Here is a 17,806-nt window from a genome sequence, read left to right as displayed (position 1 = left end):
ACCCCTAAGATATACACTCCACCTATACACACCACCTACATGTAGATATACACACCACCTACATGTAGATATACACACCACCTACATGTAGAAATACACACCACCTACAAGTAGATATATACACCACCTACTTGTAAATATAAACTATATATATACTAGAGCTGTCAGTTAAACGCGTTATTAACGGCGTTAAAGCAAACCAAATTTAACGGCGTTAAAAAAATTATCGCGCGATTAACGCAATTATTTTATAAACAAAAAAAAAAAACTTTTTTTTTCTTTGGCTCAAAACAAAGAAGCAGTAGCCTGACTGCTATGTTCAAATGACATTTGTTCAAAGCAGTCGTTTAATTGCACTATAGGCTCTTTTTTTGTATCGTCCTGTTTTGATCAGTATATGCCAATGTTGTTATCAATAAAAAATCATTTGCACAAGGCAAGCCGATGCAATACACCATGTTGATAAGAGAATTTAAATGAGAAGAATTATGGGACAAAAAAATCAAGGGATATTTAGCATAGAAAAATAATTTGCGATTAATCAGGATTAATCGTGAGTTAACTATGACATTAATGCGATTAATCACGATTAAATATTTTAATCGCTTGACAGCTCTAATATATACATCTCTAAATATATACTACATCTATACTATTGCATATCTCTGATTTGGCCACTAGGTGGCTGTATCTTCAAAGATAATTATCCTCCACTCTGTGGGTCTCTGTGTCTGTCTGTCTGTCTGTCTGTCTGTCTGTCTGTCTGTCTGTCTGTCTGTCTGTCTGTCTGTCTGTCTGTCTGTCTGGCTCTGTATGTGTGTGTGTGTGTGTGTGTGTGTGTGTGTGTGTGTGTGTGTGTGTGTGTGTGTGTGTGTGTGTGTGTGTGTGTAGGTTCAGGTTGTGGTCAGTGGACAACACAGGTCGGAGGTCGGGTCCCAGTGAGGTCACCATCAAGACCCCGTGCCCTGCCGTGGACGACGTCAAGGCCCAGGGTGAGACGACTAGAGACTATCCAACCCCTAAGACTACCTAACACCCCTTCTTCCTCCTTCTAAAACTGGCCCTGACTATCTAACCCTGACTATCCAACCCTGACTGTCTCACCCTCCCCAGAGATAGCGGATAAGATCTACAACCTGTTCAACGGCTACACCAGCGGTAAGGAGCAGCAGACGGCCTACAACACGCTGATGGAGCAGAGCCCGCCCACGCTGCACCGCGTGCTCTACCACTACAACCAGCGCTACCACGGCTTTGGGGAGTTCACCTGGCGCTGCGAGGACGAGCTCGGGCCCAGGTACTAACCCCACACCTAACCCTAACCCTAACCCACACCTAACCCCGCACCTTACCCTCACCCCTCACCTAACCTTATACCTAACCTGCACCTAACCCACACCTGACCCCGTACCTAACCCTAACCCTATACCTAACCCACACCTAACCCGCACCTTACCCTAACCCCTCACCTAACCTTATACCTAACCTGCACCTAACCCACACCTAACCCACACCTAACCCTGCACCTTACCCTAACCCCTTACCTAACCCTAACCCTATACCTAACCCACACTTAACCCCGTACCTAACCCCGCACCAAACCCCGTACCTAACCCTAACTCTATACCTAGCCCCCTACTAAGCCCACACCTTAGCCCTGACCCGCGGCTCTGTCCTCAGGAAGGCCGGTCTGATCCTGTCCCAGCTGGAGCAGCTGTCAGGGTGGTGCCGGGGCCTCCTCCAGGAGCCCCGCATCGGCCTGCGCCGGATGTCCCTCCGCTTCCTGTCCTGCCGCTACAGCGACACCAAGGCCTTCGGCCTCAACTGGGTGGACCTCGGCCAGGACCTCCGCAAGGCCTGCGAGGACCAGACCCTCGCCGTCATGTACAACGACTATGGCGAGGCCAGGGACCTCTGAGAGACCGGAGACCCCCAGGGACCCCAGAGACCTCTGAGAGACCGGAGGCCCCCAGGGACCTCTGAGAGACCGGAGGCCCCCAGGGACCTCTGAGAGACCGGAGGCCCCCAGGGACCTCTGAGAGACCTGGGCCCCCAGGGACCTCTGAGAGACCGGAGGCCCCCAGGGACCTCTGAGAGACCGGAGGCCCCCAGGGACCCCAGAGACCTCTGAGAGACTGGAGGCTCTATGATTATGAGTCTATCTCTATGATTATGAGTCTATCTCTATGATTATGACTCTATCTCTATAATAATGACTATCTCTATGATTATGACTCTATCTCCATGATTATGACTCTATCTCTATGATTATGACTCTATCTCTATGATTATGACTCTATCTCTATAATTATGACTATCTCTATGATTATGACTCTATCTCTATGATTATGACTCTATCTCTATGATTATGACTATCTCTATGATTATTACTCTATCTCTATGATTATGACTATCTCAATGATTATGACTATCTTTATGATTATGATTATCTCTATGATTATGATTCTCAGACCTAGTGTACAACGTCATTGTTTTCATAACAGAAACACCATCCAGAGTGACCTTCTGTCTGTCAGGTGTCTGATTGACGGATGAACTGTAAAGTATCTTGAACGAAAATGAGAGAACAAAGAGGAGGAACGGCTGTAAATAAAACCTTTATGTCTAAAGCATTTAAATGGAAAGATAATAAGGACTGAACCATTTAAATAGGAAGGGAATCAGGACTGAACTGTTTAAATAGGAAGGGAATCAGGACTGAACCATTTTAAATACGAAGATAATCAGGATCTTGTTCTGGTCTCTAGTGACTGATTCTGGTCTCTGAGTGACTGGTTCTGATTATCTCTGAGTGACTGGTTTTGCTCTCTGAGTGACTGTTTCTGATGGTCTCTGAGTGACTGGTTCTGGTCTCTGAGTGACTGGTTCTGGTTGGCTGGTTCTGGTCTCTGAGTGACTGGTTATGATTATCTCTGAGTGACTGGTTCTGATGGTCTCTGAGTTACTGGTTCTGGTCTCTGGGTGGCTGGTTCTGATCTCTGGTGAATGTATCCTCATGTATTCATGTCTATAGTCCAATAGTCCCATGTCAATATGAAATAGTGAATTTAGAACAATAACCTGTGGTTACATGCACCTAAAGTCTTCTGAGCTCACCTGCAACGCGCTAACCCAACCAATCAATCACTCGGCTGTAATTAATTAACAGTGACTCCAATAAGTTTATCATTACTGCTATCAATTATTTAACAACATGGCATCAGATGAGACCATTCCCTTGACGTTGTTTTGAATAACTTCACCTCCAGCTCTTCACTTCAGCTGAGGTCCAACTACAAAAACTGTTCCCAGTCCAGTTCAGTCGATGCAGAAATATAATATACATAAATAGATTTCCTTGAAGTCTTCTGTGAATACTAAAGCAGCCTTGTAGATATTTGTAAAGGTTCATTAAGGCATCCATCCAGTGGTGACTTCTGTAATTAGTCGTACAGCAGTGTTTAGTGAATGTTAGTGGAAGTCTGCACTGTATAATCACAGCTTTGATGATTGTTTCACTGGAAATCTCTTTATTATTCAGATATGTTATTTCATACAAAACCAACCTCCTGCTTATACATCTAACCCCTACCTGCTCCTTAAAAGTATCTAACCCTACCAGCTCCTCAAAGATATCTAACCCCACCTGCTCCATCATGACCTGTCTCTAGTGTCTAACCCCTACCTGATCCTTAATGACCTGTCTCTGTACTGTCTAACCCCTACCTGCTCCTTAATGATCCGTCTATGTACTATCTAACCCCTACCTGCTCCTTAATGACCTGGCTCTGTACTTTCTAACCCCTACCTGCTCCTAAGTGACCTGTCTCTATACTGTCTAACCCCTACCTGCTCCGTAATGACCTGTCTCTGGAGTTGATCATTCCAGTAGTTTTGTTAAAGGAAATCAGATGTTTTAGAATATGACCCAGTGGACATGTTTTTACTGTTGCATGCTATATTTTGGCTCTTATATCTGTGAGTATTAACATTTTACACTTGGCTCTTTCAAAGAATAATAAAAAGCTATAAAACGTGTCTTGTGTTTATGAAGAAGATATCATATGTTGTACCATTATTGAATTCGTCAACATATCGAATCAAGGGTCAACATATGGCAGAGAAGTGATCAGCACATCAATAAATAATGACCAATCAATTTTATCTACAGTTTGATACCTGAACGGTAAGAGGTATGATTCTTTCATGAGATTTCTGAATATTTTGTCATCATGTTTCCATGCTTCAGAAGGAGAGTGTGGACTCATGGATTCATCTTGATCTTAACATTCTCAACTACAAATTCTGTATAAAATACTTCAACATTCAACACTGCTTTCAGAATGAAAGATTGGATTAGGGTTAGTGAGGAAAGAAAGAAGAGACTATCCTAACTGAACATGCTCTAATATTAATATTATTAAAGTATTTAAACTCACAGCCTTTCATACACATGGTGGTGCTATCGATAGAGGTAGGCTTCAACACCTTGAAGAGATACTGTCTTATTGACTTTGATCCGTGTTTGATTTCGTTCAATGTCTCCTCTGGCCCCGAAACACAGAAAATATTAATATAAAGATTGTCCACAGACCTCCTTCTCCTCCTCCTCCTCCTCCTCGTTTCTCCTCCTCCTTCTTACCCTACCCGCTAGAGGCCTCTGATCCCCGGCTCAGGGCGGAGTAGCACCGGCCTTCTGGCCGCTAGAGGCCGCTGGTTCCCGGCTCAGGGCGGAGGAGCACCGGCCTCCTGGCCGCTAGAGGCCGCTGATCCCCGGCTCAGGGCGGAGGAGCACCGACCTCCTTGCCGCTAGAGGCCGCTGGTTCCCGGCAGCAGAGCAAAGTAGCACCGGGGACTCGGAGCTTCAGTAGCTAGCCGCTAATCCCTTGAAACGCAGCAGGAATATTTGTTCTGTTCACTCGTTTCACACTTCGTTTCGTTTAGCATTGAATAATTAACGTGTTGTCGACAGCAGCTGCGGTACCAACCCCCCAACCGGTCTGTGTCCCGGGACCCGGACTGCGAGGACCAGGACTTTCAGGACCAGGACTACCAGGACCAGGCTACTAACCCACCCCCCCCGGTCCGGATGGTCTGAGCTCCGTCCCGGTGGATGTGTTCTGTCCGTGGTGAGTCATGTCAAACAGCCGGGCCCAGCAGCTGGCTGGCGGGGCCAGCTCCTCCGGGACCCCAAACACCAATGGGAGCTCGGCAGGGAATGTGGTGCCTTCCCGGGCGCTGACAGCAGCCGGTGAGGGGTCCATGTCCGCCGTTGAGGGTCCCCTGTCCTCCGGCGAGGGGCCCCTGTCGGTGCCCGTCCTGGCCGCCGTGCAGCAGGCTTCCCGGAGTGGCCTGGCTTCCCTGAGCCGGCCGACCTCCTCGTCCTCCGGCTCGGGTAAGAAGAGGTCTCTGCAGCCGGCGCCGCTCTACCCCGGCCTGCTCCACTCGTACGAGGACAAAAGCAACGACTTTGTTTGGTGAGATTTCTCCTTTTCCTCATCAAACTTGTGTTTATATATCAGAGGAGAAGTCAACCAAACCAGTTCATCCCGTAATATAATGCTTCTTATCTCTGGTTTCCAGCCCCATCTGCTTCGAGATGATCGAGGAGGCACATATGACCAAATGTGGTCACAGCTTTTGGTGAGTTGAGCTAATGCCTGACTAATGGAGACCCCTGACTGTTGGTATTCATGGTTAAATTATAGCAGCTATGTGTTGCAGTGTTTGTCATAATGCTGGCAGCTCTTTGTGATTAAGATGCGAGTGACAAGTAATGACATGCCCTGTAACCTGATTGCTCGAAATCTACAGGAAGCTTCAGAAAGACACCTCCCATTTCCTCTGAATCTTCAGATGGGATTGACTTTGCTGTCAATAACTGTAGTTGTTGTGTGTGCATGCATACACACACATGCCCAAACACATGTGCACACCCACACACACATGTGCACACACGCATGTATGCACACATATGCACGCCCACATATACACACCCACATGCACGCAGATACACAAGTGTGCTCATACGCATATTCACCCGCATATAGATGATAGACCCCTACCGCCTCACAGGCCGCTAAATAAAGTAGAAAGTAAAAGAATAAGTAATCCCTCTAATGTGCAGTGCAGGAGTACTTCCTGCTGGTGTGTAGTTCTTGAATCAGTACTTTCTGCTGGTGTGTAGTTCTTGAATCAGTACTTTCTGCTGGTCTGTAATTCTTGAATCAGTACTTTCTGCTGGTCTGTAGTTCTTGAATCAGTACTCTCTGCTGGTCTGTAGTTCTTGAATCAGTACTTTTTGCTGGACTGTAGTTCTTGAATCAGTACTTCCTGCTGGACTGTAGTTCTTGAATCAGTACTTCCTGCTGGTGTGTAGTTCTTGAAACAGTACTTCCTGCTGACCATGTTCCTCTGCAGCTTCAAGTGCATCCGACAGAGTCTAGAGGACAGCAACCGCTGCCCCAAGTGTAACTACATCGTGGACAACGTGGACCAGCTCTACCCCAACTTCCTCGGTACGTCACTGAACTACATCTCCCATGATGCTTTGCGTGTCCTGTTCTCCTGATGGTGGTTGATGCTGGGTCTGACGCCTTGTTCGTGTTCCAGTGAATGAACTCATCCTGAAGCAGAAGCAGCGGTCAGAGGAGAAGAGGCTGAAGTTGGACCATCCTGTGAGTATTGGTTTTCCCTCTCATGTTGTCCCCCTGGGGGGCTGGTCGTCTGTCTCTGGGAGGCCGGGCGTCTGTCTCTGGTCCTGCTGGGGGGTCTCTAACGGGGTCTCCTGTCCCAGAACGGGTCCCGGTGGCAGGTGTTCCAGGACGTCCTGAGCCCCGAGCAGGAGAACATGGACCTGGCCAACATCAACCTGATGCTGGAGCTGCTAGTGCAGAAGAAGAAGCAGCTGGAGGCGGTGAGACTGGAACCGCTTACCAGTGACTAAACCATTGAGCTCAGCCTGTATCGGTACTACAGCCGTGTGTATGTGTGTTCTCCAGGAGTCCCAGGCCGCCCAGAGACAGATCCTGATGGAGTTCCTTAAGGAAGCGAGACGCAACAAGAGAGAGGTGAGACATCAGGCCTGCTCCATCAACAACCCCCAGAACATCTCCCCCTGACCATTATGGCGCGTTTCCACCGGTTTCGGTTCGGTTCTGTTCGCAAAGGTGCGGCACGGATCTCTTTTCCACCGCAAAAAGTGGGCGTGACCAGGACTGAGCCGTACTCGTCTCGCAGTACTCCTCCGTTGGGGTACTGAGACGCCTGAAAGGGTGCCGGCAAGTTCGAGCTACACGCCCTCCGTTGATCGGTCGACAGAATCCTCACTTCCGGGCGACATGGAGATAAAAACCAACAAACAGTACCCACGATGTATTATTCTGTCGCGCAAAACTTTAACTTGGGCGAACAAGGAGGTGGAGACGTTCCTCTGCATTCTTGGGGAGGAAGACGTGCAGAGGGAGCTTGATGAAGCAGTTTTTATTGTTTTTATTTTATTGTTGATATTGAGCAGGCTACACTGGGTCGCGCTGCTATGATGTCACAATGTTTACATAGCTGCCGCGGTGTTCGACATCCAGCCTACCATAAGCGTACTGTTGGCGGTGGAAACCCGACCTCAACTGACGTTGGCTATACCGCCCCCTCACTACCGGACTGAGGCGAACCGAATCGAACTGCACCCTCCGGTGGAAATGCGCCATTAGGGCGACCAGCCAATGGAACGGGACTATTAGGGCGACCGGCCAATGGAACGGGATCGTTATAAAGCTACTTCAGGGGCCCCTAAACCAACACCAGCGTTCCAAGGAGCCCCCTCCATCAGGGCTTCTAAACCTGTATGAGTGCCCTGCTGCATCATGGGAGGCTGTGACCTCATGTCTGCTCCCTCCTCAGCAACTGGAGCAGCTGCAGAAGGAACTCAACTTCCTGGAGGACGACATCAAGCGCGTCGAGGTACTTCCTGTTTGTATCATGATAATATTCATGAGGTATGGTACCGTGTGACTCGTCTCCTCATCTCCTCACCTCCTCACCTCCTCCAGGACATGAGCGGACACCACTCCCCACTGATGGAGGCCGAGTGCACCGTGCCCAACGTGGAGGCTCCGTCCCCGGCCCTCAGGTACACCTCCACCTGTAGACCACTAGCTCCGTCAGCGGCCCTCAGGTACACCTCCACCTGTAGACACTAGCTCCGTCCCCGGCCCTCAGGTACACCTCCACCTGTAGACACTAGCTCCGTCCCCGGCCCTCAGGTACACCTCTACCTGTAGACACTAGCTCCGTCAGCGGCCCTCAGGTACACCTCCACCTGTAGACACTAGCTCCGTCAGCGGCCCTCAGGTACACCTCCACCTGTAGACACTAGCTCCGTCAGCGGCCCTCAGGTACACCTCCACCTGTAGACACTAGCTCCGTCAGTGGCCCTCAGGTACACCTCCACCTGTAGACACTAGCTCCGTCAGTGGCCCTCAGGTACACCTCCACCTGTAGACACTAGCTCCGTCAGTGGCCCTCAGGTACACCTCCACCTTTAGACACTAACTCCGTCCCCGGCTCTCAGGTACACCTCCACCTGTAGACACTAGCTCCGTCAGCGGCCCTCAGGTACACCTCCACCTTTAGACACTAGCTCCGTCCCCGGCTCTCAGGTACACCTCCACCTGTAGACACTAGCTCCGTCCCCGGCTCTCAGGTATAATGGGCGATCATTTAAATTTCTATCATGCTGGTTTTACTGGGAAAAAGGGGAAAGAATGAATGGCAAAAATGTATTTATTTTCCTAACATTTATTTATGATGCTAGGTTCTAACTCATTAAAAGGTATTCATGTCCCAGCAGCAGTCAGGTGTATTAACGTGTGTATTAACGTGTATTTAGGTGTGTAATATCACGTTTGTTTTCCAGCAGCAGCAGCAGTCTGGTGGAGCCCCCAGACTACAGCCAGACCCCCGGCTTCATCGGAGCAGCTCCAGGCAGTCAGGTGACCATGCTGTATAATAATATATAAACCGGAATCAGAAGCCATCAAGATGGTTAACGAGCTGTAGTTATACAGGGATATGTAATATGTGTGGAAAGGTTCTTTATTGTCCAGTTATGATCTATTAAGATCTATTGATGTTGATCTAAGAATACTGTTTATAGATGAGCGATCTAGTTATGATATTTGAGTGATCTAGTTATGATGTATGTACGATCTAGTTATGGTATATTAATGATCCAGTCATGTTGTTTGTACGATCGAGTAATGATATATTAGTGATCTAGTTATGATTTTAGTTACAATCTATTGAGGATAAAATCCTGATTTCCTGATGTGTGTTGCAGGGTAAAAGACAGCCATGGTACAACAGCACTCTGGCCTCCAGAAGAAAGAGACTCACGGCTCATTTTGAGGATCTGGAACAGTGCTACTTCTCAAACAAGATGTCTCGCATCTCAGGTAGAATCACAGCCAGCCTAATGCCGGCTTCACTCCAGATCTATAGCCTAATGCCTGCTTATTCTGTATCTATAGTATACATCTCATCTCTCTTATTATGGGGCTTGTTTTAAGTCGAGAGGAGGAGGAGGAGCTCTGGCTAGTGTGTGTGTGTGTGTGTGGCTCTCTCTGGGTCTTGGTCAGGATCACCTCGTATCACAACGGTGCTCAATTCATAGACACTTTGGCTCATCCTAACGCTCACACAAAACAATGGTTTGGTGTGTAGACGAGGGGCGGAGCCTGGGCCAGCTGGACGACTTCATGGAGTGCCTTTCTAAGTTCACCCGCTACAACTCGGTCCGCCCCCTCGCCACCCTGTCCTACGCAAGCGACCTCTACAACGGCTCCAGCATCGTCTCCAGGTAGCCGCCTCAATGACCGCTCATCTCTTTGTATTAGTTTTGGGTTTGACCTCTGACCTCTCTGTTCATATTGAGTTTGACCTCTGACCTCTCTTTTAGTATTGAGTTTGACAGAGACTGCGACTACTTTGCGATTGCCGGTGTCACTAAGAAGATCAAGGTGTTTGAGTACGGCATGGTGATCCAGGACGCGGTGGACATCCACTACCCGGTCAACGAGATGACCTGCAACTCCAAGATCAGGTAACCACCTCTTCCACTACAGCGCTACTACAGCTCTACTACAGCTCCACCATAGCTCCACTACAGCGCTACTACAGCTCTACTACAGCTCCACTATAGCTCCACTATAGCGCTACGACAGCTCTAGTATAATTCTACTACAGCTCCACTATAGCTCCACTATAGCTCCACTAGAGCGCCACTATAGCTCCACTACAGCTCTACTTTAGCTCTATCATAGCTCTACTACTATTCGTCTGTAGCTCCACTAGAGCTCCACTAGAGCTCCGCTAGAGCTCTACTACTGCTCGTCTGTAGCTCTACTACATCTCTACTACAGCTCCACTATAACTACTATAGCTCTACTACAGCTCGACTAGCTCCAGTTAGTTTAATTATGTGTTTGCAATGTTTAACATATAGTTTAATATTGTGTTTAATGTCTAATATATAGTTTAATAATACCGTTTATAATGTTTAATATATAGTGGGGAAAAAAATATTGATAGTGTCTAATGTAAAGTTGAATAATGTGTTTGTAATGTGTAGCTGTATCAGCTGGAGTAGCTACCACAAGAACCTGCTAGCTAGCAGTGACTACGAGGGAACCGTCATTCTGTGGGACGGGTTCACCGGCCAGCGGTCCAAAGTCTACCAGGTACCGGCCTATACTAGAACATCTAGTCTAGACTAGTCTACTAGGTACCGGACTATACTAGAACATCTGTCTAGAGTTAGTCTACCAGGTACCGGACTATGATAGGAAATCTGTCTAGAGTTAGTCTACCAGGTACCGGACTACACTAGAACATCTGTCTAGAGTTAGTCTACCAGGTACCGGACTATGATAGGAAATCTGTCTAGAGTTAGTCTACCAGGTACCGGACTATACTAGAACATGTAATCTAGAGTTAGTCTACCAGGTACCAGACTACACTAGAACATATAGTCTAGATTAGTCTACCATTTACCCGACCATACTAACATGTAATCTAGTCTACCAGGTAGCAGACTACACTAGAACATATAGTCTAGAGTTGGTCTACCAGGTACCGCACTATACTAGGACATCTAGTCTAGAGTTACCTGTAGTCTAGGATTATCAGATTATATCTAATGTATCTATACTGCTGAGAGGCATGTGTTGACATGTTGTGTTTCCAGGAACATGAAAAACGATGCTGGAGTGTTGACTTCAACCTGATGGATCCTAAACTGCTGGCATCCGGCTCTGATGACGCCAAAGGTTAGTATGACTTCATGTTCTGTTCCATGGTTTACGTTGTGCAACAGTGAAGTTGTGTTATGTTGTGTTAGTGAAGTCTTGTTTTGTTGTGTTACAGTGAAGTCTAGATGTGTTACAGTGAAGTCTCGTTGTGTTACAGTGAAGCTGTGTTGTTGTTACAGTGACGTTTTGTTACAGTGAAGCTTTGATTGTATAAAGCAAAGTTGTGTTACAGGGAAGCTGTGTTACAATATTAGAGTGAAGTTGTGTTAGAGAAGTTGTGTAACATTGAAGCTGGGTTGTTATGTTGTGTTAGAGTGAAGCTGTGTTTTGTAAAGGCCCATTCACACCCTACGGTAAATACGGATACGGGCCGTTTCGTCCGGTCCCGGAGGTGTTTCGTCCGTCAATGTGTCCGTCGTCTCTGAGCTTACAAATCCGGAGTGCTCCGGGAGAACCGGAGCAATTCCACCAGAAATCGAGGCAGCAGTATAGTCAAAAGTCAGACCATTCGCGGAAATAGATAGTGTAGTATAATAACTGATATGTATCTATATTGTATTTAAGGTTTTATACTTGTATTATACTATATACCTGACCTTGTTATTTTATTGTTCCCCTGCTTTGGCAATGAGTTGTAACTGGTCATTTAACAACATTTTGAGGAGATAATCTGCGGGTTGGTGAGGGGTGTCACATGCCACCGCCGCCTAGGCCTACACATTTTGCACTTTTTTTGGCCGATTTCGGATGACACAAAGCAAAATCATCTCTACAGATGTCATGTTTGCGATTGTCTATGCCGTTAATTTGTGAAACGACAGTCACTGCCCTCTAGAGGATGTATTGTGTAACATCCATAACAACGCTGAAACCGGACGGAGGTATACTGGAGGGTAGTCCCGGAGGCAATGCTTGGTACGGACGGACGAATTTCGTCCGGATCCGGAAGTATGAATCGGCCTTTAGAGTGGAGCTGTGTTGTGTTACAGTGCAGCTGTGTTTTTGTGTTACAGTGAAGATGTGTTATGTTGTCCTACAGTGACGGTGTGTTGTTGTGTTGTGTTACATTGAAGCTGTGTTGTGTTACATGGAAGTTGTGTTGTACACGGGTCATCTTGCCTCGCAACAAGCAGGAAGAAGCGGGAAGAACCCGGCGAACCGATTTGATTGGCTGACGGATGCATCTGCAAAGACTACTCCCCCATCAGTCAGCAACGCCTTCCCACGTCCGTTGACTGACGGAGGTAGTGGGCATGTAGGGTTACAGTGAAGCTGTGTTGTGTTATATTGTGTTACAGTGAAGTTGTGTTGTGTTATATTGTGTTACAGTGAAGCTGTGGTCCACTAACCTCGACAACTCGGTGGCGTGCATCGAGGCGAAGGCCAACGTCTGCTGCGTAAAGTTCAGTCCGACCTCCCGATACCATCTTGCCTTCGGCTGCGCAGGTAACTAGTAATGTTAATACCTCCTCACCTTTGGCTGCGTAGTTAACTAGTACTGGTTAACTTTATACCAGTTACCTATACTATACCAGCTTGCCTTCGGCTGCGCAGGTAACTAGTAATGTTAATACCTCCTCACCTTTGGCTGCGTAGTTAACTAGTACTGGTTAACTTTATACCAGTTACCTATACTATACCAGCTCGCCTTCGGCTGCGCAGGTAACTAGTAGTTAACTAGATACCAGCTAATTAGTGATTAACTATATACCAGCTAGTAACAATGTACCACCTCACCTGAGGCTTTGCACGCATAACGAGTGGTTCATTATATACCAGCTAACTAGTGGTTATCTATATACCAGCTAACTAGTGGTTAACTATATACCAGCTAACAAGTGGTTAACTATATTACTATAGACCAGCTAACTAGTAGTTAACTATTACTATACATCTATATACCACCTGGTTTTCGGTTACATTATTGTTGTCTAGACACAAAGCATGTTTTTGATAGTATTGAATGTTTGTTTTGTTCTGATAATTTTACTTGTAACATTGAATCTAGTTGAAAGACTAACGTGCATTGAGTTTGTTTTACTGATGAGAGGAAATAAAAACAACAACATGTTAACTCTGGCTAAATGCATTTATTTGGAGTATTTAATGTGTTTATTATGCTTTCAATAACAAGTGCATAAAACAAAGTTGTGATTTATCTCTTCAAAATGGCTGGTTTAAGTTCATATATAAGGCGACGCGGAATTGGCAGTAAAAACGTTCACTAAACTGACACGCACTCTACCAGTCGCTCTCCTCGCTCGTCCACTCAATCGCTGACGTTCCACACTCACACTCACACTCACACACACTCACACACTCACACACAAGTTCTGATAAATAAAATGTATAAAAATGCAACTTAAGCTATGAAACTCAAAGTCCTTTGAACAAAAACACAATAAACCTCCCCCCAAAAAAATATCTGCCAATGCCTAACGTCCGCCGATAATATCGGCCTGCCGATAAATCGGTCGGGATCTAGTGTGTGTGTGTTCCAGACCCTTGTCTCCATGACTGTGTGTGTGTGTGTTTGTGTGTGTGTGTGTTCCAGACCACTGCGTCCACTACTACGACCTGAGGAACACCAAACAGCCCATCATGGTGTTTAAGGGCCACAGGAAGGCCGTTTCCTACGCCAAGTTCGTCAACGGGGAGGAGATCGTCTCCGCGTGAGTAGCTGACCTCCTCCTCCCGGACACTAGGTGTTCACTCCCCTCCTCCTCACTAGGTGTTCACTCTCCTCCTCCTCCTCCTCCTCCTCCTCCTCCTCCTCCTCCTCCTCCTCCTCCTCCTCCTCCTCCTCACTAGGTGTTCCCTCCTCCTCCTCACTAGGTGTTCCCTCCTCCTCCTCCTCCTCCTCCTCCTCACTAGGTGTTCCCTCCTCCTCCTCACTAGGTGTTCCCTCCTCCTCCTCACTAGGTGTTCCCTCCTCCTCCTCACTAGGTGTTCCCTCCTCCTCCTCCTCCTCCTCCTCCTCCTCCTCCTCACTAGGTGTTCCCTCCTCCTCCTCCTCCTCCTCACTAGGTGTTCCCTCCTCCTCCTCCTCCTCCTCACTAGGTGTTCCCTCCTCCTCCTCCTCCTCCTCACTAGGTGTTCCCTCCTCCTCCTCCTCCTCACTAGGTGTTCCCTCCTCCTCCTCACTAGGTGTTCCCTCCTCCTCCTCCTCCTCCTCCTCCTCCTCCTCCTCCTCCTCCTCCTCCTCCTCCTCCTCCTCCTCCTCCTCCTCCTCCTCCTCACAAGGTGTTCACTCCCCTCCTCCTCCTCCTCCTCCTCATTAGGTGTTCACTGGTCTGGTGCAGTGACACTCAGACTTCCTCAAAACTGTGGAACGTCAACAAGCCTCACTGTATGAACTAGTAGTGGTTAACTAGCAGTGGTTAACTAGCAGTGGTTATGTCTGCAGGTCTACAGACAGCCAGCTGAAGCTGTGGAACGTCAACAAGCCTCACTGCCTCCGCTCCTTCAAAGGTCACATCAACGAGAAGAACTTTGTGGGCCTCGCCTCCAATGGAGACTACGTAGCCTGTGGTAGGACTACTACACCTTAATAACTACACCTTTACTACTACTATACTTTAATAACTACACCATTACTGCTCCAACTTTAGTAATACGTAGACTGTGGTAGTACTACTACACCTTTACTACTACACCTTTATTAATACGTAGTTTGTGGTAGGACTACTACACCTTTACTACTACTACACCTTTATTACTACACCTGTACTACTGCTACACATTTATTACAACGTAGCCTTTGTTAGGACTGCTCCCTTTTTTACTACACCTTTTCTACTAATACTGCATCCTTAGTGCTACTACAACTTCACTACTACAACACCTTTATTACTACATAGCCTGTTGAAGTACTACTCCACCTTTACTACTACGTATGCTGCAGTAGGACTATAGCACCTTTACTACTGCACCTTTACTACTGCACCTTTACTACTACACCTTTACTACACCTTTTACTACTACACTACACAAAAAGTACACAAAAGTAGAGCCCGACCGATATAGGATTTTTAAGGCCGATACCGATACGAATATTTTGTGATTTAAAAATCTGATAGGCCGATATGTATGTATGTATGTATATTAGAGCTTTCAGTTAAACACGTTATTAACGGCGTTAACGCAAACCAATTTTAACGGCGTTAAAAAAATTAACGAGCGATTAACGCAATTCTTTTATTTAAGAAAAAAATAAAAAAAATTCTTTGGCTCAAAACAAAGAAGCAGTAGCCTGACTGCTATGTTCAAATGACATTTGTTCAAAGCAGTCGTTTAATTGCACTATGGGCTCTTTTTTTGTATCGTCCTGTTTTGATCAGTATATGCCAATGTTGTTATCAATAAAAAATCATTTGCACAAGGCAAGCCGATGCAATTCACCATGTTGATAAGATAATTAAATGAGAAGAATTATGGGACAAAAAAATCAAGGGATATTTAGCATAGAAAAATAATTTGCGATTAATCGTGAGTTAACTATATATATATATATATATATATATATATATATATATATATATATATATATATATATATATATATATATATATATTAGAGCTGTCAAGCGATTAAAATATTTAATCGCATTAATGTCATAGTTAACTAATATATATATAATAAATTTGTATTATTATTATTCTTTAACGTTCTCCAGGGAGCGAGAACAAGCCTGTCTGCTGTAAGGTTCTCTGTTCTGTTCCCCAGGGAGCGAGAACAACTCTCTGTACCTGTACTATAAGGGTCTGTCCAAGACGCTGCTGACCTTCAAGTTCGACACGGTGAAGAGCGTTCTGGACAAGGAGCGCAAAGACGACGACACCAACGAGTTTGTCAGCGCGGTCTGCTGGAGGGCCCTGCCGGACGGGGTAACTACACCCAAACCACACCTACTCCCCAACTACACCCAAACTACTCCTACACCCAAATTACACCTACTCCTTGGCTACACCCAAAATACACCTACTCGCTAACTACACGTAAACCACCTACTCCCTGGCTTCACCCAAACTACTCCTACACCCAAACTACACCTACTCCCCAACTACACCCAAACTACTCCTACACCCTAACTGCACCCAAGCTACACCTACTCCCTAACTAAATCCTACCTACACCCTGACCACACCCTACAGCCACCCTAACCACACCTGAGGATGGCTGAGTCTGTTATGTTTTTTCATTCTATTTGAAAGCTCAAATATCAAATATAATAATCTTATTCCTTCAGGAATCAAACGTGCTGATTGCTGCCAACAGTCAAGGAACCATCAAGGTGAGTTACTGTGTGTACTGTGTTGGTTTGTAGTGTGTTACTGTGGTGTGTAGTGTGTTGGTGTTTACTGTTTGATGTGTAGTGTGTACTGTGTTGGTGTTCAGTGTGTTGGGGCTGATTTTGTTTGTGTTTGACGTGTTGTGTTGTTGTGTTTTAGCGTGTTTGTATTTATTGTTTGTTGTGTTGATGTGTGGTTGTGGTCCTCCTCTCTTCAGGTACTGGAGCTGGTCTGAGGGGTTCCATCACAGCGGACAGTAGACCTCCACCCACTAGGAGGTGGAGGTGGTGTTCTTCTCCGAAGAGGTGGTGGTGTTCCTCCACCACTAGGAGGAGGAGGTGGTGTTCCTCCATCCACTAGGAGGAGCTGGTGGTGGCCTTTCTCCTGCTAACGGTTGAGGAGCAGGTGGAGGTGATCGGGACGTGAAGCACAAAGACCTCCAGCCCTTTAACGACGACCACACCTGGACGAACGCCCTCATCCACCTGCAGCCAATGAACCACCACCACCCCTTTACTGCGACCACGCAGTCCTCCACCTGCAGCCCCGAACCACCACCACCCCTTTACTGAGACCACGCCCTCCTCCAGCTGCAGGCCCTGACTCAAACTACAGTGAACTACAGTAAAGCAGTACCACTCCACAGTTCTCTAGTACTCTCACTATTCCAACATACAATCACAAAGAAACTCTGAAATGAAAGAGGAATCCTTAGAAAGCTTCTGTTGGTGTTTGTAATAAATGTCAGTGATCACATGACCTCCTGATGGTCAGAGCGGTGCTCCTCCTCTCGCTCTGCGTTGTGAAGCACAGGTTGGTAGAAGAGGCCGTCTAGGACACAGTCTGTATCTACGGTGTACACAAGACCTCTTTCAGGTCCTTTGACACATCACAGGTTCACCCATCAAAAATGAAGCTGTTCAGACGATGGAGCCCAGAATACCATCACCCTCTGCTGGTCCACCAGGCTGCTGTGTTCAGACCCCCCCCCCCCCCCCCCCCCCCCCCCCATGGACAGTATGTAGTATGGCAAACAGCCGTATTTTATCTGAAATGCCAATGAGGCGTTTGCTTTTGTATACCAAAATAAATTATTAAGAAAGTACTGTGTGTTTTCCTTATCAGATATACAATAAATTTATTTTACATGCATTTAGGAATATTTCTGTATTGATAATGACTGGAAATGATATTTCCTGTCAAATGTAT

The 17,806-nt window shown here is 46.6% G+C and overlaps 2 protein-coding genes across 4 annotated transcripts in view; both read left to right on the top strand.

Annotated features, from left to right (window-relative positions):
• Positions 1-1,918, top strand: part of astn1 (astrotactin 1) — a 69,941-nt gene extending 68,023 nt beyond the window's left edge. Inside the window, exons 22-24 of the mRNA XM_056597530.1 lie at positions 892-992; positions 1,114-1,297; positions 1,681-1,918. Coding sequence (XP_056453505.1) covers positions 892-992; positions 1,114-1,297; positions 1,681-1,918 — 523 coding nt within the window. The remainder of the gene's footprint in view (positions 1-891; positions 993-1,113; positions 1,298-1,680) is intronic.
• A 2,909-nt stretch (positions 1,919-4,827) lies between these two features.
• cop1 (COP1 E3 ubiquitin ligase) lies at positions 4,828-17,694 on the top strand. 3 transcript variants are annotated; one of them, XM_056597528.1, is made up of 20 exons: positions 4,828-5,477; positions 5,584-5,643; positions 6,421-6,518; positions 6,613-6,677; positions 6,797-6,916; positions 7,002-7,070; positions 7,900-7,959; positions 8,049-8,128; positions 8,915-8,990; positions 9,338-9,452; positions 9,721-9,856; positions 9,956-10,099; positions 10,628-10,736; positions 11,243-11,324; positions 12,636-12,752; positions 13,861-13,978; positions 14,713-14,837; positions 16,032-16,192; positions 16,555-16,599; positions 16,815-17,694. In XM_056597528.1, exons 1-20 carry the CDS (start codon positions 5,137-5,139, stop codon positions 16,830-16,832), a joined length of 2,139 nt encoding a protein of 712 aa, XP_056453503.1. In that variant the 5' UTR covers positions 4,828-5,136; the 3' UTR covers positions 16,833-17,694. The 3 variants fall into 3 exon arrangements, with proteins under 3 accessions (XP_056453503.1, XP_056453504.1, XP_056453502.1); XM_056597529.1 differs by having other exon boundaries at positions 8,918-8,990; positions 16,815-17,591; XM_056597527.1 differs by having other exon boundaries at positions 8,912-8,990; positions 16,815-17,591.
• Positions 17,695-17,806: the final 112 nt, after the last annotated feature.

This window comes from Gadus chalcogrammus, chromosome 8, assembly GCF_026213295.1.
Source record: "Gadus chalcogrammus isolate NIFS_2021 chromosome 8, NIFS_Gcha_1.0, whole genome shotgun sequence".
Taxonomy (NCBI): Eukaryota; Metazoa; Chordata; class Actinopteri; order Gadiformes; family Gadidae; genus Gadus; species Gadus chalcogrammus.
This window is presented reverse-complemented; position numbering and strand designations above follow the sequence as displayed.

What these genes read in the sequence shown, in the direction of transcription:
- cop1 (XM_056597527.1), top strand. Translation starts at nt 5,137, where the DNA reads ATGTCAAACAGCCGGGCCCAGCAGCTGGCTGGCGGGGCCAGCTCCTCC. An exon ending in GGCTGAAGTTGGACCATCCT is followed by an intron (nt 6,678 to 6,796) that starts GTGAGTATTGGT and finishes CTCCTGTCCCAG; the next exon opens with AACGGGTCCCGGTGGCAGGT. An exon ending in TGGAGACTACGTAGCCTGTG is followed by an intron (nt 14,838 to 16,031) that starts GTAGGACTACTA and finishes TCTGTTCCCCAG; the next exon opens with GGAGCGAGAACAACTCTCTG.